Consider the following 16,771-nt stretch of genomic DNA (forward strand, 5'->3'; position numbering starts at 1 on the left):
GTGTGTGTGTGTGTGTGTGTGTTGCTGACCTTTGGTTGAATGCTGAGCGTGTCACATTTCCCCTTAAGATGAACTTTGACCTTCTCCGTGCAAGTTAGGGAGTGTGTGTCTGTTTGAGAAGACACGTGCAAACAGAGTAATTGAAATAGAAAACAAAGTTGTAGCTAACATGCTAACAATGAGCATGCGTCTGCTAGCACATGTCCAAACTGAGCTAGCAATTAGCAGCAGCAACATATTTGGACAAGCACAAACATCAAAGTCAGTGTCACACGCACGCACTCCCTGGCCTCCAGCAGGGCCCGCCCACATCCAGCTGGGTCCATAAAAAGCCGTCCAGCCCTTGGCAGGACACTTCCTTGTCACTCGCAGACAGGTGGACAACGACGACCCCCCCCTCCCCCCCACGCTACAGCTGAGGTAGGCTTGATCTACTTTGTTTTTGAAAATTCCCCCCTGGTTCTTGTCTCAAATCGCTTGTCGTTGATGACATATTAATGATGAAGCAAGGACATGACCTTCACGCCAAGGTCAAATGACCAAAAATGACAAACCGGAAGTGAGGGTAAAGTCCAGACAGATCACATCACTCAATATCATGAGTGTAGGATGTGACCATATCCTTTTCCTGTAACAGTAGCTTAACTAGCATGTGTGCTAATGGCATCATGTTAGCTAGCCCAGAGGAGGGGGAGCATTCTCATGACCTTTATAAAAGGTCACAGTATTAATAGTATTAATAATGCTGCACAGCACAGGCTCCACCCACCACCTTTTAATGGTCCTTCCTCCCCCACCTCCCATTAGTCCTGTTGACTGTGATTGACACACACTTCCTGCATCATCCTCAGGCAGGATGTCCATCACAAAGATCCACGCTCGGGAGATTCTGGACTCCAGAGGAAACCCCACAGTGGAAGTGGACCTGTGGACAGCAAAGGGTGAGCTCATGCGACACACATAGCTAACCTTTTGTAGTGCGAAGACATAGTTGTCTGTCCCCACAGGTCTTTTCAGGGCAGCGGTGCCCAGCGGCGCCTCCACCGGCGTCCACGAAGCTCTGGAGCTCCGAGACGGAGATAAGAGTCGCTTCCTGGGCAAAGGTGTGCACATGACCCTCGCTAGCACACTTGCGACATGGCTGACACACACCCGCACACCCTTTGTGTTTGCTCAGGGACCATCAAGGCTGTGGAGCATGTCAACAAGGACATCGCCCCCAAGCTCATCGAGAAGGTCACTAGCCTCAAGCTAATGTCTTGAGCAGAACTTTCCAGAAACAATGAAAAAGTAACGCTGGATGCCAACCGCTAGCTCCAATCATGTCTGTCTCGCTCCAGAACTTCAGTGTTGTCGAACAGGAGAAGATTGACAAGTTCATGCTGGACTTGGACGGCACTGACAACAAATGTAAGCACAGTACATACGTAGCCGTCTGTCCCTGACTTGTTTATGTGACCCTGATCTATCTGCCTGTTCTTCATGTCTCTCTGCTGCAGCTAAGTTCGGAGCCAACGCTATCCTGGGAGTGTCGCTGGCTGTCTGCAAGGCGGGGGCCGCGGAGAAGGGAGTTCCCCTTTACCGCCACATTGCTGACCTGGCCGGACACAAAGACGTCATCCTTCCGGTTCCAGTGAGTCAAATCATGTTAGCCTAGCGTCATCCAATGAAGCGTCTCAATACTGGCATGTGGTCCTCAGGCGTTCAATGTCATCAACGGAGGAAGCCACGCCGGGAACAAGCTGGCCATGCAGGAGTTCATGATTCTGCCAGTGGGCGCCGCCAACTTCCATGAGGCCATGAGGATCGGCGCCGAGGTGTTAACGCCGCTAGCCGTCGTAGTAGCTGCCCGTCAGCGTGGCACTGGTTTAACAAGAGTTGTCCGCAGGTTTACCACAACCTGAAAAACGTCATCAAAGCAAAGTACGGAAAAGACGCCACCAACGTGGGAGACGAGGGAGGTTTCGCTCCCAACATTCTAGAGAACAACGAAGGTGAGGCCCACGTTAATGACCTCTTCATCCTCATCCTCCTCCTATTGTGGGTTTGTGTGCGCAGCTCTGGAGCTGTTGAAGACGGCCATTGAGAAGGCTGGATACCCAGACAAGATCATCATCGGGATGGATGTGGCGGCGTCCGAGTTCTTCCGCAGCGGGAAGTACGACTTGGACTTCAAATCGCCTGATGACCCATCCAGACACATCAGCGGCGAGCAGCTGGGGGACTTGTATCGCAACTTCATCAAGAACTACCCGGGTAAGCTAGCGAGGCCAGCGACAACAGGAAAGACGGGAACGAGACTCATGCTTGTCTTCTCCGTCCAGTCCAGTCCATTGAAGACCCGTTTGACCAGGACGACTGGGAGCACTGGGCCAAGTTCACCTCCTCTGTGGACATCCAGGTTTGTCACGGCACACAGACGCTTGATACATGTACGCCCCATACTGTGTACGCTCACTACGTCAACAACACACTCACCGACCGATCAGATCGTAGGAGACGATCTGACAGTCACCAATCCCAAGAGGATCCAACAGGCTGTGGACAAGAAGGCCTGCAACTGTCTCCTCCTCAAAGTCAACCAGATCGGTTCTGTCAGCGAGTCCATTCAGGCGTAAGAATGTCACGCTGTCTTCGGGGCTAACTTTGATTGACAGGTGTCACTGTAACAGCGCGTGTGTGTGTTAGGTGTAAACTGGCTCAGAGCAGCGGGTGGGGCGTGATGGTGAGCCATCGTTCAGGAGAGACGGAGGACACTTTCATCTCGGACCTGGTGGTTGGGCTCTGCACCGGACAGGTAACACACACACACACACACACACACTCGCATGCACACACACACGCCCAAACCTGTGTATGTGTGTGTGCTGCAGATTAAGACCGGCGCCCCCTGCAGGTCAGAGCGTTTGGCCAAATATAATCAGCTGATGAGGTGAGCACTTCCTGGTTCCTTCTTTCCAAAATAAAAGCATTGTGTGACCTCTGATGTCAACCTTTTAGGATTGAGGAGGAGCTGGGCAACAAGGCCAAGTTCGCTGGGAAGGACTTCCGCCATCCTAAAATCAACTAACGTCGCCATGACGAGCGAGTGACAACCTCCTGATGATAACAAATAAAAAAATAAATAAGAAATTCTTTCTGTTGTTGATGAGCAGCACCTTGAAGCAGACAAAAGACAAAAGTATTCGTGATTTACAGAAAAAAACATCATCCTGCTTGTGGTGTTTTTGTCAGCTGCTACTTCTGACATATTTGACAAGGAAACCTTTTGGCAGCTGCTGCCCCTCTGTTGGACTCCAGTACTGCATGTCATTCACCAGACTTTTGTCTCGCAAAGTCAAATTCTTCTTCGGATTTATTTACAAAACATCTCGGGGGGGAGGCTTGAACCAAAGAAGCCACCACCTCGCTCGGCCCCTGACCACCCAGCCACACCCACTGAATGAAATTTCTACACGCGCCTGGAGGCACCACGCACTCACGCCGCTCGGCCAACGTGACGTTAAGGAACCTCAGGAAGTTTGGGGCCAAAGCAGCCGGTTGCCCAGCAATGAGCAGAAGCCGTGTGACACTACCACAAAGCTGACCTCTCACCCTCGCCACCATGTCGCTCCAAGTGTGTGCGTGCCTGGTTTCGCTGTAGGCAGGCAGAAGAGTCTCATGACAGACACGCAGTGATTGATGTGCTATTGTGTGCGTGTGACGTCAATGTGCTGAAAGGGGGGCGGAGTTTAGTTTGTGAGACAAAAGTGGGGGTGGGTCATTAAACACACCTTTCGTTGGCACCCTGTGAACCTTTGTAGCTCCGCCCCCTTGCACAGGAAATAGTTGCCCAGGACGATCCTGTTGCCATGGTGACGTTTTACGAGGGGGGTGGGATGTGAGGTCATAGGCCATGAGAGACAGTCTGGAGATGGTGATGATCAAGAGTAACTTTTGCATGGAATCTCGTCCAGGTGAGCGTGGAACCTCCACCGAAGTCCAACAAGATGAAGCTGCAGCGATCCCGTCCCCTTGACTGAACATTTCCAGCGACCTTCTCTCCACGTCATGCACGTGCGTGCGTGTGTGCGCGCGTGTGTGCATGGCACCGGCCGTCGCCATGGTGACCTCAGCACCAAGCATGTGTGACATCACGCCACTGAAACGTTATAAAAGCGAGACGGGACATTAGTCCTCAGACGTGTCCCGACCGGGAGGACTCTCTTCCGTCACCATTGGAGACGACATTTATTGATTACCCATCGACGACCGACAAAAACTTTGTCTTTGAGTAATTAACGTAAGTAAGTACAATTTGTCAATGTACCTCATCTTTTCATCAAACAGTTCATGTTCATCGGTAGCTACAGGGGGGCTTCACTGTGCACAAGCTAATGCTAAGCTAACACTCCACAGGTCCATAGAGTGCGGTGTGGAGCAAGCAGCACATTCTAGCCAATTTAAGAGAACATCAACTCATCAGCCAATCACAGCGCACCGTTACTCAGCCTGAGCCAATCATCTTCTTGCAAAATGGACGCCTCAGCTTCCTCCGTCCTCATCCTCATCTTCATCCTCGTCGTCACTGCTGAGTCCAGGCCATCGCCTCCACGAGACGACACCAAGGTCAGTGACGTCGCCTTCATAGTTGCCTGACCAGAAACAGATGGCTTGATTACAAGAAAACAATTCATGTCTTGACCTCATCAACTTCCAAAAATGAACAGATATATTGATTGCGTCTTCATCTGTCTCCAGGTCATGACCTCACTGTTTGGCTCGCGGATCTCCTCTCTCCTTGTGGCTCCGCCCCCTCATGAGGATGCCACAGAGGGCTCAGCTGGAAGGCCCGCCCCGTCCAGGGGAATGGCCAGGAGTAGAGAGGCCAGACCGCAGTTCCTCGTGGACTTCCTGCGGCGGCATTCCAAGTTGAGTAGGCGGAGCCGAAAGGCGATGGTGGGAGGGAGAGGATGCTTTGGGATGAAGATGGATCGTATCGGCTCCGTCAGTGGACTTGGTTGTTGACCTTTGTTTCCCTTTTTAACGACCGCCTCGTTAGTGTAGTCCACTAACGAGGGACAAAAGGTTTTCGCCTGTTCAAGACACAGGTACTTCTACCTACCTCTCACCTCTGACCCGTGGCTAAAACACAGCCAGAAGAACGTGTGTGCGTGCGTGTGTGTGCGTGGGACAAAGACAAGCATGTATTTAAGATGCATTTTTGTGTGCTTACCTTCCTAGTATGCTGACAAACGAGGGGGTTGGTTAGTGTGGTGAATAAAGAATAAAAAGTCAACTTTTGTCATCTTTCATGTCTTCACATAATACATTATTTTAGTCAGCAACAGTTCAAAAAGAATGATGAACGTGCAAAATTCTGCTAATTTTTTTAAACGTTGGATGATATGATTGAAATATTTTTGCACTCTCTAAGCAAAATTATGAAAATGTTCCCATTATATTGCAAATGATGTGCAGAATTGATGATCTGGAACAGTCTACGCACATGCACAGTGTGATTGTGACTGGGCTCCACATTACATGCAGGTTTTACGCCAAGGTAGATGATGAAATAGGAGCGCAAGACGATGTTGCTTCAATAGAGCAACGTGTGGCAATATTTCTGCAATCAAAGGAGGTGGATGTGGATGTCAACAACATCCATACATGCACTGTCGGGCAGGAATAACACCACCAGACCTGTCATCAGCATAAACTTCGCCAACAAAAAAACAAGGTGGCATTGCTGAAGCAGAGAAGCAAGCTGAAAGTTCTACATCATGAGTATCTGACAAAATGTACCGCCATCGCCAAGAAAGCACAATTTAAGGAAGCAGGAGAAAAGTCAAGGCACTTGGAGAGCCGACTACAAAATCTACATCAAGTTAAATTGGGGAGTGGGGGAAGACTAAGTACTTGTTGTCAAAGACATCTATGAACTGGACAAATATTGATAATGAGACCATCTATTATTAAAGACTCAACTGCAGCTGGAAGGCAACAACAATCGACAATTTGGACTCCACAATAACATAGGTTATGGCAAATTCAACAATGTTAAGAAACACAAATTAAATGTATTATCCCCAGTAAGTTACCACTCAATTTATATACGGATTTTGTTTTTTCATGTTGAACAACTTCCTTTCTTTGCACACAGGAAGTGAACAGAATTGAAACGACAGAATTTAAGATAAAGAAATAGTGTCAGCACGAATTATCAGTATTAGAAATTTGAGGAGTAAAATTAATTAAGCTCCGCTTTTTCCTTGTGCTTTTAAGACATGTTGGAATCATGCAAATTATAAGCACGTGATATTCTTTAATGTAAATTTTAACGCAATCTGAAAAAAATAAAACTATAGTACTGTATGGTGAGGGTGAAAATGACGGATCGGGCAACGTCATTCTCCAGCAGGGGTCGGTATAATCACATACGGACAAAATTGCACTTGCATTCGCGGGAGGAAGACAGGACAGTCACGTGACAAATTCGCCTTCGGCTTGGTAAGTGTTAGCATTACCACAAGCGCGCCTATCTTTCGGCAGCGGGTAGCACACATCTGCCTACCGTTCACGTCCTGGTTCGGTTCGGTCCCATCACCAACATGTCGGGAGTGCAGCGGATGAAAGTGGCGAACGAGCGGCACAGCAAGACAATCACACAGCGGGGACACGTCCAGAAAACATCGGTACCGACAACTCAGCTAACGGCTAACGCTACGATTTCCCCCCATAGTCTCAATTTGCCTTATATTTATACACCGTACTATTATATATTTATATGTATTTATAGCTTTAGCTGTGATGCCATTTGTTGTTGACTCAATTAGAAGGTACTGTAGAAGCCGGTCGACATCAATGCTAACCTGGAAAATGAAAACAATAATTGATTTGCTTACGCTCCAAATGACTTGGTGCCCGCGGGGCGTTTGTCTTCCAGCGGCCCGTCAACGAGGAGAAGTCTCCGGTGGGTCCGTGGCTGCTGGCGCTCTTCGTCTTTGTGGTTTGTGGATCAGGTGAGTTAATAGTGGCGTCACCACATCAATTTCTATGCCTCGATTTAATGCGCACCCCTGTGTGTGCGCGCAGCAATCTTCCAGATCATCCAGAGTATCAGACAGGGCATGTGATGACCTTTAACATCTGGAGCTGTGGCAGAGTTGGACCCTTGACTTTGATACACACGCTTGGGAAGCAAACCAGTTTATCTTATTTAGTTATTTTTGCTTTGCTATTGTATTGACCAGATATTTAGTGTCATGTTTGTTCGGATCAAACGTGCGACAGGCTTCACCTAAATTTGTTAGTTGCATTTTTTTTTTTTTAGTCAACACAAAGCATATCAAGTTAACAGACTATGTTGTTTACTACATTTTCCATATATTCCAATGAAAACGATGACACATCCACAATGCTTTGCTTTGTTTATGTCCAAAGCTGAAGAGCCGCAGCTTTTATATGAAATAAAGCAGATATTTTTCTCTACATGCCTCCTTTCTAATGCTTGGAGCAGTCATAAAAATGCAGTGACACCAGAGGCTGGAAGGTAGCACTGTGTGAACAAACAAGCAGGAAATGACCAACTCATGCACACAGGTGTGAGCTCATGCTCGCTCATGGGTTGCCATGATGACAGCGTATTCAACATCTAGATGAAGAGGTGGAGTCTTGGAGCGTTCTAAAGCACACGCTCATGAATTTCAAGTTCAGATCAGTGCCACACGCAGGGGTCATTGGTGAAAAGATGTCACAGTTCATTAAGACTTGTACTCATAAATAAAAGCATCTATAAAGTCCCTGTGCACAGGGTTTATGAATATATATATATATATATATATATATATATATATATATATATATATACGCGCACACATTTGTTTGGAGATTCATGCGACAAGATGTATGTACGTCACATGACCACCTTTAACATGTCAATATGATTGCGATGAAACCCTCCACGAGCTCCTTGCCAGAAACTACATTCATTAGGACAGTCAACGTGTCCTCGCCCTGTAGGATGTCTATGTGGTCAGTCCTCGCCTCTCCAGTTCTCGGTTTTGCTTCAGCTCCTTGATCCTGCAACAACACACACACACACACACACGAGTGGCTGTCAATCCAACTAAGACATTACACGCACATTGTCCACATGAGTGTGTTACCGGTGTCTGCAGCGTCTCAGGAACCTCATGATCTTGCGTGCCGCCTGGTCCTGCTTCTTGGTCAAGAAGGTCCCCCTGGTGGACAGAGCACAAATAGCCGCTCCTCACAATCAATACTCATACGCAACTAAAGCCAACTGACACTTAGTTTACTTGATTCTCGGGTTGTGGCCTGCGCCGCTGCCAGGGCCCTGCTTGAGCCTTTCGTACTCCTTGTAGCTGCGATAGTACTGCTGGATGAGCACAGCTGCACGCCGACTCTGCTGGAAGCGTTTCTGCTCATAGTACGAGCGAAACTTGGACTGGATCAGAATGGCCGCTTGTGTCATCTTTTTGTAGAGTGCATACTGGAGGAGGGGGCAAAGGCACAAGTTGAACCACAGGACAGGAAGTGATCTTTATAGAGCACATGTCATTCTTGTACTTGTCGTCACACGCACATCACACTACATGTACTGGTCCCCATATTACCTTCAGAGCTATCCATGTTAGCTAGCCAGAGAGGGGGAAGGCAGAGAGACACAGCAGGTTAGTGTTAGTGAAGCTGGAGCACGCACACAGGCAGACACACATACACGCAGGCGGGCGCACACACATGCAGGCACGCACACACCTGTTTGTATTTACGGTAGCATCTCTGAATAACGGCTGCGGCCATGTCCTGCTGCTCCTTCAACCTGCGACCCTGTACACACACAAACACACAGTGAGTGAGAGCAGAAAATCCAGCCAGCAGAGGGCAGCACAAACACCCACTGATCAGGCTGCCAAGGGACACCTTGTATCTCCTGAAGGCGTTTTGGATTATCCTGGCGGCCTCATAGAGTTCCCTCTGCTCGCCGTCCGTCAGTGTCAACAAGGCAAAGTCCCTCTCCATCTTTCCATTGGCTGATGCATTTAGAAACTCTGCCCATGCCACAGAGGAAGGGGGGCGGAGCCTTTGGAGGGCCAATGCGCTGAGAGGTGAGGGGGGGCACATCCGCCTATACAGAGGGAGAAAACATTGTTGCTATGTAACACGACCTCCTTCAACAGAGGAGAGATGCTTTGCTCCACAGGAAACGGACGATGCATTCGGATTACCTGGGCAGGGATTGTGTATGGGTGTCGACCGTGTCCAGGTAGGTTGCCAACCAGGTGTCCTCTATAGCCGGATTGTCCCGCCTCTCACAAAGCAGTGACTCTGCCCCCCTGGTGAAGTCCTCATGTTTGATTCGCTCTGGTGTCGCCTCAATGATTTGTTCCGCCAGCGTGGCCATGTCAACCTATCATGCAGGAGGCAGTGACCAGCAGCACTTCTAAATATCAGCAGTTGGAATAGAGTACCAACACATTGTGTAACACATACCTGCAGCACCTCCTCCTCTCCTTCATTCTCCACATTCTCACTGTAGCTCAGGAGATGCTCCGCCAGCGTCGGTGTCATGTGGGGGAGGACAGGGGAAGCAGGGCTCTCGCTCTTACACTCCGTGAGGTCGCTTCGGTTCAAAGCTGCCAGAACCATTTGTGAGAATGTTGGTCCTGCCCAGAGAACACGCTTTTAATCATCAACTATTACCTGCGTTTGGCACCTCCCCCCATGCAGACGACACAGCCAAGGAGGTAGGGGGGGTCGATGAGACAGGAAAGGATGAGGTGGAAGATAATGGAGACAGGGGAGAGGAGGGAGAGGTGTCCATGGGGGCAGAGTAACTAGAGTAGGCAGAGCTTTGGGAGGGGGAGCAGGGATCACTTGGGGAGGGGAGGCTGCTGGAAGAGCTGAGACCTGCAATGCGCAGAAGCAAGACAGTTAGAGCTAATTGCAGCAATGATCTCACATCACATGGCCATCTGCAGGCGTGTCACCTGTGTCTGGGCTCGTAGACATAGGTGAAGCTGGAGGGTGTGCAAGTGAGTCTCTGGGAGTCACATGCGCATGCATGTGCAGGTCCTCCAGAGCGGCAGCAAGACACGTGTGTCCTCGGGAGCGGGCCACAGCGAGCGGGAGACGGCCCAGTGAGTCTGGGATGCCTAGAGCCAGACTATTCCAGCCATAGAGAAGCTCTGCTGCCCTCTGGTGGCCCAGAGCGCATGCCCACATCTGAAACACAGACAACCCCTCAAACATGTACTGTATGAAGAGGCTGACCTTCCAGCCTACAGCCAATCAGAGAGCCACGAATGGAGCGTGTCGTACCAGCGGCGTGCAGGAAAAGTGGTCCACGTTGAGAGGATCAACTTCCTGCTCCAGGTCCAAACTGTCACTGTGAACACGCCTATAAACCACATCAAAAGGTTAACAGGGTTTGCGTGTATTCGTGTGTGTTTGTGTGTGGATGCATACCTCCAGGTGATGAGCGTATGTATCAGGTATGTGTAACCCTGTGCGGCCGCTAGGTGCAGCAGTGTCATCCCACGGTGACGCACAGAGTGATGAAGCCTCTCTTCTTCACCACCACTCCATCGCACTCCTCTCATCATCCTCTCACACACTCGAATGATCCTCCTCTCAAACCACTGGGACGACTGGCATGCACGCACACAGTCAGATGATGGCACTTCCTCCCCAAAGTTAATGGTTAGTCTCCTTACCTGGTCACAGTCCTCAGGTGTGTGTGGAGGAGGGGGTGTAGCCAACCGGTTACCATGCTGCTGCCACTGCTGTCGTTGTTGTGTAACATCGCGAGCAGCCATGGCTGCCATCCTGCGCTCCATCTGCTCAAGGCGCTCCAGGATGGACACTCTGAACTGATTGTCTGTAGAAAAGAGTGCAACACAGCAGCCTTTATGTCATGTATGTCAGTCATGTTAGGAGGGTTGTAATGTTGAGCTTGTTCCGAATATTAAGCTAGTGTGACCACTCTGACCATCTAATGAGAGCCAGTCGAGCTGAGAGCTGGGCAGCGAGTTGGCATTTCTTGCACGGTACTCAAACAGAACTGATGAGGAAACAGAACCTCCAGACTCCAGAACCTGAAGACAGACTAGGCCGGCCTCGTGGGCTGGGGAGAGAAAATACACCAAATGATCCAAAATTGGCAGCAGATCTGTCTGTAAGAATAAATTGTTGGACACATGCTAGTCTGGTTCCTCACTTCTGTCAAGAATGAGGCAGATAAAACCCCGAACCACACACCCTTCTCTCTCAGTTCATCCTTTACTACAACATCCCTGTGTGTGTGTTTTATGGTATGCAAACTCAAATACTATATGACCAATACAAACAGACTGGCCCAACCTATTGTTTTGTGTGTGTGTGTGTGTGTATATACCAGGGCAGTAGCAGCGGAGCACACCAGGCTGGATCAGTGATGCTGGAACAGCGCTCTGATCAAACACACACAAGTATTGACCTAGCTGCTCACTCCACGGTCCTGTGATCAATACTTTAACCCCACCCTGCACAAAACATACAAACACACAGATGAGAATTGTGAAGCAATCTGGTGATGCTAGTGCTGGTGGTAATTGGTTACCTCGGGATACGACCACTCAGGCGAGAAATCAGTGATGGAGGCAAGTCGGGACGTAGACGGCAGTGGGTGAGGAAAGGGAAGGAAGGAAGAAGAGGGGGAGGGCTGGGGCGGCACCATGTAGCGAATTCCAGTTGGGAACACGGCCTGGTGGGCACCCACATCCGTGACGGCGGCGAGAGGAGGAGGTGCGACAGGATTTGCATCCTCTGTGATGAGGTCAGAGATGAGGTCAGGAAATTGGCTATCAAAGGAGATTACAAGCTCCTCTCCTTCCTGCCCACAGGGCTCTGCTTCCAGTTGGGTGTCCATGAGAGGGGCCTCGGAATCATTGCCCCTCCCAATGCCCTCCTTCACCTGTAAGATGGCTGCTGACTGGACAGAGGTTTCCATGGTGACGTCTTCTTGGTTATCAGACTGTTGCGGAATAGGCTGATGGGATAAAGAAGGCAAGGGCGGAGTATCAGGTCCTGGCAGGTGACCATAGGGCTGTTCCTGGTTGGATGACTGCTTGGTCTGGCCATCTGAGGGCAGTGAAACAGCACTACATCCCGTCTGGCGCCGTGGTGACCCACTGGAAGAGTGGCTGGGCTGCACCACACAGACATGCCCCCCCCCAGCCCGTTCATATTGTTGTAGTGGAACCAAATGTGTTGCCATCGTGATATTTGTTCGTGTTGGCACCAAAAGTGTCCGGACTCACCTGCAGCAGTGCTAGCTTTGTGGGAGGAGCTAAGCTGCGACCATCGTCACCACCTCCCTGGTCTTTCTCCTCTGACTCGCCAAGAGGTCCGAGTTCCAAACAGAGTGGGAGTATGGCCGGGGCCACTGAAGACGTGGGGGACAAGGAGAGGGAGGGGGGAAGGGAGATGGAGTCCTTTCTGTCATTCTCACAGGAGGAGGAGGAGAGGGATGAAGGAGGGGAGATTGATGAGGGGGGGGTTGATGTGGGGGAGAGCGCAAGGGAGGAAGGAGAGAGGGGGGAGCAGGAGCAGATGACAGGGGAAGGGGTGCAATTCGAACGAGGAGGTGGGCCGCCATATGTTTGGCCCTGCTTGGGAGAGTTCAGAAAGGAGTCAGGGTCAAAGGCAGGTGGGAGGAAAGGGGAGGGAGAGGAGAAAAATGAGAGGGGAGGGGAAGGGGAGGTTGCCAGTGGAGGAGGAGGAGGAGGAGGGGGAGAGCAGAGGGAGGCAGAAGAGGAAGGGTTGAGAGGCAGGCCTCCTATGACAGGGGAGGGAAGGACAGCGAGTGACAGGGTGGTCATCCCAGGTGTGTGGGCAGGAATGGGCAGGGAAGGAGTTGTGGGGGAGGGAGGGCAGGGGGAGGCAGGTTTTCCAGGATGGTGTAGGGATGGGGGGAGTAATAAGTGGCTGGGGGGATCCTCTATTTTTGACCCCCCTGAGATGGCTGTAGTGGTTGCCATGACAATAACCGCATTATGTGGCAGTGCCACTGCGGTCAGGTTGCCATGGTGGTCGCCGTAGAAAGCGTTGCCATGGTTTCCCAAGTGAGGCTGCCGGGGGGATGAGGCCGAGCTGCAAAAGCATAACATGGTTCACATTCGATGTCTTTCACATTCCGGGGGTTCATGGTGATCTCTTACGTGGAAGGGGGGCGTGGGGATGAGGCGGGGCTGCTCTGTGCCTGGAGGTGAGGCAGTTTGGCATCTCCCCCGCCTCCCCCTAGCTCCCCTGTCTCCGAGGAGAGAGGTGAGGAGGAGGAGGGGGGCAGCTTGGGGGAGATGATGCGATGCTTAGTGCTGTTGCAGCTGTGAGGAATGTTCCCTCCTGGCGGTGATGAGAGACACACACACACACCCGTTATCATGTAGCTCACATGTCACTGTGGTGGCAGCATTACCCTGGCTGGTGTTGCAGAGGCAAGCGTGCGTGCGCGGCTGTGGTTTGGTTCTCTGGCGATCCAGGATGAGCTGTACGAGTTCCTCAATGCTAAAATCGACAGTATCCCCGGAAGCCTTGATGCTGTGAACTGACACGCACACACTACATTCATCTGGACTACATATGTATGCACTTGTATGACAAGTGTGTCTTACACATGGGCTTGAGCTGACTCAGCAGATCATCTCGGCTCCACTTCATGCTGTCATGGCGACTGGTCAGGGCACACAGCAGTGGACTGAATTTCCCAGAATCCTCCAGGGGGATCACATTCAGGTAGTGGACCAGCACAATGTCTGGGTTCTGTCGAAATGCAAATGGCACAACTGTCTGCGTGTTTTTGTGTGCGAGTGTGAGCGTGCTAACCTGCAACAGCCAGTAGCACCGCCGGTGGAATGTTGGCATGATGGAGGAATGGACGTAATTACCATAGAGACACTGCAAGCACAGACAGGTCAGTTTTAGTGCAACAGACTCTCTGACTGCTATATTGTATGTGGCCTGCGGGAAGCGCTGTTCACCTCCATGCCTTGCACCTTCAGCTTCATGTGGTCCTCGCGGGTGGTCTTTCCATCCTTGCGTTTCTTCCAGCAGTAGCCATCTTTCTTGAATTTGACCTTCTTTCTGTTGTAGAGGATGATGCTACCATTCTTTGGCCTGAAACAGTCAATGGTCAGCCAAGTACACAAACTGCTTCTACTGTGTATGTGGTGTGTGTGTGTGTGTGGGTACCTGGTTTTCAGGGTGCAAGAGAGCCACTCATCGTGTTTCTCAAAGGTTACCAGGTAAGATGAAATCTCCTGTATACACACACACACACACACACTCTGGTCGAACACAATCTCCACAAGACTGAATCCGTTGACAGTGTGAAGATAACTTCATTTTTGTTGGAGTGAAATACGGAGATTAAACATGGACACACACTGACCTCATTAGTATTCCACCTGAGACGCTCGTTTGGCAGACTGGACGAGCGAGGGAGACACTCCAGCAGCTTGTTGGGAAGGAACACCTTCCTCTGACCTTTATTCTCTAGAGTGTGCACACATGCACGCACACACACACGCACGCACACACACGTGAACATTCACAGAAGGAGCACCTACATTTTGTTAACTGCACTATAAAAAAGGTCAAAGGTAACCAATGCCCTCCAACTTCTTATGTAGTAGGAGACAGTAAAAAACATAGTAGGCGAAGCTGCCTCAAAACTTGCATTACTCCTTCAAATTTAAATATTTACATTGACGGATGTGTGAGCGATGGCTGCCAACAGGTTACCATAGCAACAGAGCTAGAGACACTGACCTGTCACTGTGGAAACCATCTCCTTGTTGCTCATGGCGATGAGTCTATGCAGGATGTCTCACACCGTGCACGGCCACCTACACTGCCCCACTATATGAGCACGCACGCACAAACACACACACACACACACACACACGTGTGTATAAACATATACTGTTTATATATATATATATGCATATATATGTGTTTGTCTGCATGTAAGCTTACCTACCACAAATATCAATATGCTTGTTGCGAAAGATCGGACACCATAAGGCGAGCCGTTCATGACAAATTTGTTGTATTTTAGTTTGGCGGACACTCACTGTGGTGTCTCACTAGGATTAACATGTTTTCCAAGTGTGTCCACAAAATGCTGGTCAAAGAGTGGCGCAGTGTGCCCTTCAGACGCTCAAGCAAACACGATCCTCCTGGCGGCCTAAATCAGACCTGGCGCTCGCCTAGTTGCAGTGTCCGATTCCCGGTGAAACGTTTCCCACTAGAACGACCTATTCGGTCCGCTTTTATTTGTTTCCAAAACGAGTAAAGAGGCATCCACAACTCTCGTTATGTCTTATATACAACGACTATCCAAGCGCAACTAAACAAATGAGCAATTCTCCATCCCAAAGTGATCAGTCGCAATATTTATCTTTAGCTGCTCAGCTAGCCAGCTGTGCTAGCCATGCTAACAGCACTGATTTGACGCCTTCGAAAGCTGAGCAGGACTGTACCTCCGACTCCAGTCGACAGTAAAGTGGGGACTAGTAATCTAAAAGACGTCGAAGAACAAACCGCTCGATACAGACAAACAAACGTTCTGAGGTAAGACAGCCTGTAGAAACTACTTTACCTTCCGCCTTCAGCACAGCAGCCATCTTCCTTTCCTCTGACGTCATTCCATCGACACCGTAATGCTTGTATTCATCGTTTTACCGTAATATTAAATTTGATTGACGACCTCCTCCAAAAAACACGTCCAGTTATGTGTGTCAGAGTTTACTTTCCTTTGAAAACAAAACAGAAGTCTCAGTATTGTACTTCAACCTTTCACTAAGTTTACCAAACTGTGCTTGTCCAAAAAGAGGCTGTTTTATGCATCTGGATTGGGTTGGGTGATGGGTAGATATGTCAATGCCAAAACGAGGTCTAAAAGCTGATTTTTACTGTAAGTCAAAAATTATACCTTAATACCAAAATCACCCACATTGCAAATAATGAAATGAAGCAGTAACAAAAATGGTTTACTTGTAACCATTTGTTTGTCCTGTACACTGGAAAGGGCATTGAAAGGGAGGGGGAGACAGGCTGCAGGGAGTAGGTAGTCTCAATAATGACACTTCTTTGCTGCTTAGTTATCATTTTCCATTTCATAGAAGCAGACTCTTTCACATGTTCAAGTATACCAACTTTATCGTCAGTCCTTTGACAGTCCGACGGCTTAGACAAGGGATGCAGTCTGCGCTTAAAAAAAAATTATATTAAAAAAAGCAGCAAAATTGCTCAATGTGAGGATAAAAAGCTCAAATGTTGATAATAACTAATAGTAACAAAAAGTAGTCTTAAAATATATCATATATAAAAAGATATTTTTGCCTTTTTAAAAGGTAAAAAGTAAAAAACAAAACATGTAAAAATATCAAAGTGGCCCCGCAGCATCCTAATTTTTTAGTGTGTGGCCCTCTGTGGAAAAATCTTGGACACTCCTGGCTTAGACCAAGCATGCGGCCAAAGTTGGCCAACGTTTCTCCCCTTTCTGAACATTTACAGGTATGTGTAATTTCACTTCACTTTTCACCTTCTCTCTCTTCGACGCACTGCCATAGCAAGAGTCTGCTTTACGCTTGGAAGACATTATGAAAGCTGAAAAGTTAGCTAAAAACCCCCCAAAAAACTAAAGTAACATCCTTCCTCAGCGTAGGTCCACACGACTACATATTCTTCCACAGTGCAGACGTAGCTAGTTCTCGAGCAAGTCTCG

The 16,771-nt window shown here is 49.3% G+C and overlaps 4 protein-coding genes across 9 annotated transcripts; 3 read left to right on the plus strand and 1 right to left on the minus strand.

Moving 5' to 3' along the window:
- The first annotated feature begins 352 nt into the window (after positions 1-352).
- eno3 (enolase 3, (beta, muscle)) lies at positions 353-3,132 on the plus strand. The gene is made up of 14 exons (XM_054752722.1): positions 353-420; positions 852-941; positions 1,008-1,103; positions 1,178-1,236; positions 1,341-1,410; positions 1,500-1,633; positions 1,701-1,817; positions 1,889-1,994; positions 2,059-2,256; positions 2,325-2,401; positions 2,490-2,614; positions 2,689-2,797; positions 2,874-2,932; positions 3,001-3,132. The coding sequence occupies exons 2-14, from the start codon at positions 857-859 to the stop codon at positions 3,068-3,070; spliced, it is 1,305 nt and encodes a 434-aa protein (XP_054608697.1). The 5' UTR covers positions 353-420; positions 852-856; the 3' UTR covers positions 3,071-3,132.
- Positions 3,133-4,126: 994 nt separating this feature from the next.
- nppcl2 (natriuretic peptide C-like 2) lies at positions 4,127-5,250 on the plus strand. The gene is made up of 3 exons (XM_054752737.1): positions 4,127-4,282; positions 4,399-4,608; positions 4,741-5,250. The coding sequence occupies exons 2-3, from the start codon at positions 4,516-4,518 to the stop codon at positions 5,005-5,007; spliced, it is 360 nt and encodes a 119-aa protein (XP_054608712.1). The 5' UTR covers positions 4,127-4,282; positions 4,399-4,515; the 3' UTR covers positions 5,008-5,250.
- Positions 5,251-6,463: 1,213 nt separating this feature from the next.
- zgc:85858 (uncharacterized protein LOC405879 homolog) lies at positions 6,464-7,468 on the plus strand. Its single transcript, XM_054752738.1, has 3 exons — positions 6,464-6,674; positions 6,926-7,001; positions 7,075-7,468. Exons 1-3 carry the CDS (start codon positions 6,591-6,593, stop codon positions 7,113-7,115), a joined length of 201 nt encoding a protein of 66 aa, XP_054608713.1. The 5' UTR covers positions 6,464-6,590; the 3' UTR covers positions 7,116-7,468.
- camta2 (calmodulin binding transcription activator 2) lies at positions 7,395-16,654 on the minus strand. 6 transcript variants are annotated; one of them, XM_054752694.1, is made up of 26 exons: positions 15,644-16,654; positions 14,812-14,901; positions 14,432-14,535; positions 14,233-14,300; positions 14,022-14,157; positions 13,867-13,938; positions 13,656-13,803; positions 13,460-13,588; positions 13,203-13,386; positions 12,303-13,134; positions 11,603-12,190; positions 11,399-11,525; positions 10,994-11,128; positions 10,719-10,882; positions 10,471-10,652; positions 10,324-10,402; positions 9,993-10,227; positions 9,706-9,912; positions 9,496-9,638; positions 9,231-9,412; positions 8,926-9,130; positions 8,761-8,832; positions 8,619-8,639; positions 8,301-8,494; positions 8,148-8,222; positions 7,395-8,061 (listed from the first exon to the last, which is right to left on the minus strand). In XM_054752694.1, exons 2-26 carry the CDS (start codon positions 14,843-14,845, stop codon positions 8,007-8,009), a joined length of 4,371 nt encoding a protein of 1,456 aa, XP_054608669.1. In that variant the 5' UTR covers positions 14,846-14,901; positions 15,644-16,654; the 3' UTR covers positions 7,395-8,006. The 6 variants fall into 6 exon arrangements, with proteins under 6 accessions (XP_054608669.1, XP_054608670.1, XP_054608667.1 ...); XM_054752695.1 differs by having other exon boundaries at positions 10,471-10,882; positions 11,603-12,031; XM_054752692.1 differs by having other exon boundaries at positions 10,471-10,882.
- Positions 16,655-16,771: the final 117 nt, after the last annotated feature.

The sequence above is a fragment of the Dunckerocampus dactyliophorus genome, chromosome 15 (genome assembly GCF_027744805.1).
Source record: "Dunckerocampus dactyliophorus isolate RoL2022-P2 chromosome 15, RoL_Ddac_1.1, whole genome shotgun sequence".
NCBI lineage: Eukaryota > Metazoa > Chordata > Actinopteri > Syngnathiformes > Syngnathidae > Dunckerocampus > Dunckerocampus dactyliophorus.

Excerpts from the sequence above, each read along its gene's own strand:
- nppcl2 (XM_054752737.1), top strand. The coding sequence starts at position 4,516 with ATGGACGCCTCAGCTTCCTCCGTCCTCATCCTCATCTTCATCCTCGTC. Across the intron at positions 4,609-4,740 it reads CTCCACGAGACGACACCAAG|GTCATGACCTCACTGTTTGG; the intron begins GTCAGTGACGTC and ends ATCTGTCTCCAG.
- eno3 (XM_054752722.1), top strand. The coding sequence starts at position 857 with ATGTCCATCACAAAGATCCACGCTCGGGAGATTCTGGACTCCAGAGGA. Across the intron at positions 1,818-1,888 it reads CCATGAGGATCGGCGCCGAG|GTTTACCACAACCTGAAAAA; the intron begins GTGTTAACGCCG and ends AGTTGTCCGCAG. Across the intron at positions 2,402-2,489 it reads CCTCCTCTGTGGACATCCAG|ATCGTAGGAGACGATCTGAC; the intron begins GTTTGTCACGGC and ends CCGACCGATCAG.
- camta2 (XM_054752692.1), bottom strand. The coding sequence starts at position 14,845 with ATGAGCAACAAGGAGATGGTTTCCACAGTGACAG. Across the intron at positions 11,526-11,602 it reads CTGAGTGGTCGTATCCCGAG|GGTGGGGTTAAAGTATTGAT; the intron begins GTAACCAATTAC and ends TGTTTTGTGCAG. Across the intron at positions 9,913-9,992 it reads GTCTACGAGCCCAGACACAG|GTCTCAGCTCTTCCAGCAGC; the intron begins GTGACACGCCTG and ends TGCGCATTGCAG.
- zgc:85858 (XM_054752738.1), top strand. The coding sequence starts at position 6,591 with ATGTCGGGAGTGCAGCGGATGAAAGTGGCGAACGAGCGGCACAGCAAG. Across the intron at positions 6,675-6,925 it reads GACACGTCCAGAAAACATCG|CGGCCCGTCAACGAGGAGAA; the intron begins GTACCGACAACT and ends TTTGTCTTCCAG. Across the intron at positions 7,002-7,074 it reads CTTTGTGGTTTGTGGATCAG|CAATCTTCCAGATCATCCAG; the intron begins GTGAGTTAATAG and ends GTGTGCGCGCAG.